Source organism: Opisthorchis viverrini, assembly GCF_000715545.1.
Source record: "Opisthorchis viverrini unplaced genomic scaffold opera_v5_50, whole genome shotgun sequence".
Taxonomy (NCBI): Eukaryota; Metazoa; Platyhelminthes; class Trematoda; order Opisthorchiida; family Opisthorchiidae; genus Opisthorchis; species Opisthorchis viverrini.
Window position 1 is genome coordinate 1,255,145 of NW_008751706.1, and position 5,627 is coordinate 1,260,771.

The window sequence follows — 5,627 nt, forward strand, 5'->3', positions numbered from 1 at the left end:
ATGTAAGAGGAACTATCCATTACTGATATTGCTAATCACCTTATCAAAATATTCTTTCATACCCGACAATACCTACAGCGTGGATGTAGGTGAGTCGATTATATCACTGGTCACCGCGAATTCGATCTGCAGATAAGCGTTACGCCTCTGTCAAAAATCTCTGGATGTCATCAAGGAACCTCATGAGAGTCCTGACGCTGATTTCTTTCACATTGCTAAGAGGCATCGACAAAGTTGACACAAGTAAAGTGAAAAGAAATCTCCAACATTCAAAGTTCATACGCGTTGTAGATGGATCAACTGACTAACTTGTTGCCAAACCTATGTGAGCTCTGCCGTGAGTTCTGTCGCAAGTAATCAGCGAAATACACCAATTTGCAAGCTAAGTTGGTTTTGCGGGAGACTCACCCGGAATCCAGCTGAATCTCTCGGTTTTGATGTTTTCAGGCAACTGAATGTGCTGCACCAGGCCGCCTCATGTTTCAGTCGCTACGATATTCGAGATATCGCGACACATATTTTTGCAATACACTACTCACGAGGTTACTGAGGAGTCTTCAGTAACCTTATGAGTAGTGCATTACAAAAAAAAACAAGTGAGCAGTTTCCAGTCCTTATCCATGCGCTTTTCTCGTCCTTGTTCCTCGAACGTGGGTTTTTCGGCAACGTATATCTGTTGTTTATTCACCAAGTAACTGCCTAAATCAGATTGATTAACAGCTTGTTGGTATATCAAATGCAACACCATGGCGATCGCAAAAAAAGAAAAAAAAACTAAAATATGAGCAAGGTGTTTTTCCAAAGATACTCAAAGACATTGTCATACACAGCCCAGTCGCGCCCTCAATGGCGCTCCAAGCTATTGCCTTCAATGCATAGCTCCCTTCCCACTCCCCCCACTTAACAGTCCACCTACAGTGTTGCATTTACGCACTAATTTATCAGCTCCCACCTCCAATGCGGGGCTACCTACCCCACCTCCCCGAATCATCGGTGAACGAAACTGTGGCAGCTACAACCACTGTAGAACAAGTACGTGGTTATTACAGCTGACAATGATGAGGATGACTCAAGGAGCGCAGCCTGGTTCATTCATCCACAGCTTTTCGCTTGAACAACAATGAGTGCCTTGGTTCTGATTGTTGGCTTTCTTTTAAATCTAAATAGAAGTCAGCCTGGCTTTGTCAACCGATCATTTGGATTTCGGGCTATGTAAACTTGGGGAACCAATGATACAACGAGTGCTTTTCTTGGAAAATCGCAGCGAGGAAGAAACTCCTTATCAATTGATTTGTGGATCTAACAAGATCACGAACTCTGGCTACCAAACGCGAATCACAACGGTGTTTCCTCTGCTAAACGGATCCGCCAGTAGCAGCGTTGGACCCAGATCGAAAGTCCGCATTGTCATTGGATTTTCACCCAGTTCCGCGGGGCATTTTTACCGAAGACTGACTTTGCTATCGCCCAACACAGTAAGTTTGCCACTCTGGTTAACAGTGCTACTGCTGCTGATGATTAGTCCTCTAGTAACGTCGGTCAACGATGGTGGGATTGGCAAAGTTGCGGAAGATGGGCAGTTCGGGTGCATTGCTTGGTCTGTCCGCCGAGTTTCGTTGAGTGAGTCGAGTGGAAATAGTCTGACCGATCAACCCCGCACTGACGAGGTTGCCTCGAATGGTGACGAAGCAACCAGCCTCGGCAAACAGACCAATGGTGGGACTACAGAACAATTACGCACCGCTCTGAACCACAGACGGTTCGCACGAGCAAGCTACTGATGCCGATCTGGACCTAAAAGAATGGGCTCAGTAGAGGGACATGCAAATATCTACTTACAGCCACCAGTTCGTGATACTGAGCACCAGCAGTAGTTCCTTCCCATCCAGGCGTTAGCATCATCATCGACAGCATGACATGAGTGTTCAACACGGCAATGCTTCACTGCCGTACAACCATGATGTATTTGAAAGCCTTATTGTAAAGAAAAGAGTAAAGATGGACAGGGGAGGGACTTAGTGCTAGCTAAACACAATCATTCCGAGGTGCATACACCTCCAGACTCTCACTCAGGTGATCTGGATAGAAACTGACACTAGGCGTTAAGTCCTAACATACTTAGTCCGCTACCATACCGCTACACTTCCTACCACACCAATCAAGAGGAGGCCTAATCCCATCTTTTAGCAGTCAGTTACAACCTCATAGTTTGCAAAAAGCTTCAAGTTGAGGCACTTTGTTCTAAACTGCTTATCCCTCTGGTAATAGGTCACTACTCTTGTCTATAGTTCCAATGTTTAATAGGACAGTGTAAGCTTCGACGCGGACATTTCTTAAGATGATAACGAGTAGTTGATATCTTGAATTTGGATATGTGGGTGGCAGCTTACATTGACTTTCCGTTTTGACAGAACGGAACTTCCAACAGGAAACAAGTGTCCCTTTTATCGGTAGTGAATGAACAAGTACCTTGGTTTTTTTTCAATTCAATGACGTATTGACTGTTCCGGCGAATCATGTTTCAGCAAACGATAAAGTTTACCTCAGATTCCCTTAGAATAATTCATTCAACAACAAAAGCAGATTTTTGTTTGGTTTATAATTTAAACAAAACTTCTTGTAATTTCTAGGAACCACAGTTTTTGTCACTCTTTGGAACCTGTCATGACGTTGAAGAGCAGCCCCATCCCCTTTCAACGTTACATTTGAAGAACATCGTAAGTGGCCTATTCGCCGATAATCCCCTACAGGTGAGTCAGTTTGTTTCCTCAAGTACCCAGCATATACAAAAGCAGTTGAAAGTATAATGATGGGGACAAATATCTTGCTTTATTATCTTTCTCATGTGTTAAAACTGGAGTATTAGTTTGAAACAAACCGGGACAATCTACAGCTAATTATTCTATGAGTAATTATAGGGAGGTGACTAATCCCACTCTCTCTCTCTCATCTGAAATAGTCCACTGTATTACCATCCCTTTTCGCGTCAAATTTTTCATCGTATACTGCAATTTAATCCGCAAACCCTAGTCCCGTGATAATTGATTCAATGGAGGAGTATCGCCTCCTGCCCGTTGCAAACCCTGGGCTAATGGGGTTGTAAACACCGGGTCCACAACACCGATTTTGAATTGTTTCTCTTGGGTAGAACTATAATCTGCGTGGACCACCGGTAGTGTTCGACACTCATTGTCTTAGGACTATAGCTCGTGTCGGTAGGCGTCGCATAATTCGTAACGAGACTATTAGAAAGTGAGTTTTCAGTTGTGCAACGGAAATTCTCATTGAAGAATGCGTCCGGCACCAGAAGCTGCGTTGGTTGGGCCGTGTGTTGCGTATGCCTAGCCAACGTCTGCCGAAAAGAGTGCTGTTTTCCATACCCAACTCAGAGTGGCGGAAGCGGAGAGGTGGCAAACTGTTGACTTGGCAGAGGAGTATGAAAGAGATCACGAAACGTTTGGGTGCTGTTATTGCTACTCGCCTTTTAGCATGGGGATTCCGTGATCCTCATGGCGCCTGGTTGGAGACACTGCAAGTTACGGCTGCTAACCGATGTCAGTGGCTTTCTGGCTGTCACTTTCTATCCATATCGCCTAAATGAGTGTTTGGAGGTGTAGGCACCTCGGAATGATTGTAGTAAGCTAGCACCAAGTCCCTTCCCAGTCCATTTTAATCTTTTCTTGACAATTAAATCATGGTTGTACGTGTGCGAAACATCATTGTTGAACAACGATGTCATGCTGTCCGTGATGGTGGTGATGATGATACCCAGAAGACACTAGGCTCAAGAAAATCAACCAAGAAATAGACCCCCAAGAAATAAAAGTTCCTTCTTGAAAATCGTGAAACGTACCGCATGCCTTCTATGCTTTGATCCAGAGAGCTCACCATTTTCCAAGGACATATTGACCTTGAGTTTCACCTCCCTTGGATTGGGCTTGAAATGAAAAGTGGACTGTCGTAGAGACCATTGGTTATCAGCCCAACTGGGTCATGCATTCGATCTCAGTATATCCAGATGGTGAGGTAAAAATAGGCCGAATGTACGGTCTGGTACTTTATTGATGCAAACCACGTCCTTGTGTAGTCTACGCTGTTCTCGAAGAAGGCACATTGATCGTTTGCAGCTACTCTCTGAACGAATGGCAAGTGGGATAGTTCATCTTTCTACATCATTTGTGGCCTTCTGTGAACCCGTCAGTCCAGACAATATGTTATTTTGATTTACAGGCACTAAAATGCACCGAAACCTGTTCGTCCCATGCTTTAATCGATCGTTCCATCTCACCTTACTGTGTTTTCCCCTTTCGTGCCCAATGCCTATACTTTTCTCTCTGAGCTAATTTTGCAACAGTATTACTGGAGGATATGGTCTAAGATAGAAAGCTTGTCCATGTGATTTGCTGAAAAATGGTGGGACTTGAGCTGAAATGTGCAGTTACTTCCGCTAGCTTCTCTGCTAGTTTGGACCAGCGGAGGCTGACGAACTTGATAATGAAACGGTTGCAGTATACCACGTACTGATTCCCTACCTTGCTGTTGTATGACCCCAGGTGTCAAAAGGCTGAAAGGTGAAACGACAAATAAGTGCATAATAGCCTCAGTTTGAAGAAACGATTGGTATGGCATTAGCCTGTCCACGGATGGTTGATCAGTTAGCCGGTGACTTCAGCAATGCGCTTGCAAACCAACCATCGCGTTCATTTAATGACTTCTAAGTGATTTTTCAGGTTGGTGGGTTTGTGTCACTTTATGCGTCTATTACATACCAAACATTACAGGGCAGACTACAGTTATCCGCGTTTTTTTAGATTGCTGGTACTGCCAAAGATACGAGTGAGTTTGGTCATGTAGGAGACGTGTTCAGCCACACTGCTGATGTGAGCGGATGTGTCTGGAATAAACATACGAGAATGTACCACGCAACAGCTTATGTTGTAGATATCCCTGCACCATAGACTGACAGCCACCATTTACAACTAGCTGTGATAGGGACGAGACTCGAGAATCAGTGCGATGGGTATCGATGTATGGAAATCGGGTGAATAGGTGTACAATTACTTCATGCACTGGCAACAAGGGCAAGCTAGTGCAGGTCAGATAGAAGGGCGGTAAGGAGAGATTATCTTATGACTGAGAAGCTGATGAATGCAGCGTTGAGATCCAGAGATTTCGAAGAATTCTCGGTTATGGGCAACGGGATCAGCAACGGCGCCAGTCAGGCTTTTGTTATACCTGCACTCACTCCCCCCATACTCACCCCTATGCTCACTGGGAGCGACAAAGTTGGATACGCTTTATCCTACAAGAATTGACTTGTTTTATTGCGCAGTTGGGCAGTACACAGAAACTGCTCAAGACAAACTGAGCTGAAAAGGTCGGTTTGCCTTGTTGATGTGCTTCGGTGTGAAAAAGAAAGCCTTGGTTGATAAAAAATACACACTGAGTTACACCACAAGACAGAGGAGTTCATCGGAAGGGAAGTCATTTAAAGCGTAAGGACACTATGTCTTATTCTACTCCTGTGTGGAGATTTCGTCCTGTAAGTGAAGTTAATCTATGCTGAAAAGCCGAGAAACACTGTACAGCTGTTTCATCCTTAATGGGAATCATCAGCAGTGCGCATC

At 44.5% G+C, this 5,627-nt stretch overlaps 1 protein-coding gene across 1 annotated transcript in view; it reads left to right on the forward strand.

The window, feature by feature from the left end:
* Positions 1-1,229: 1,229 nt before the first annotated feature.
* Positions 1,230-5,627, forward strand: part of T265_03489 (hypothetical protein) — a gene marked incomplete at both ends in the record, with an annotated part of 14,104 nt that continues 9,706 nt past the window's right edge. The window contains 2 exons of the mRNA XM_009167989.1: positions 1,230-1,475; positions 2,631-2,750. Coding sequence (XP_009166253.1) covers positions 1,230-1,475; positions 2,631-2,750 — 366 coding nt within the window. The remainder of the gene's footprint in view (positions 1,476-2,630; positions 2,751-5,627) is intronic.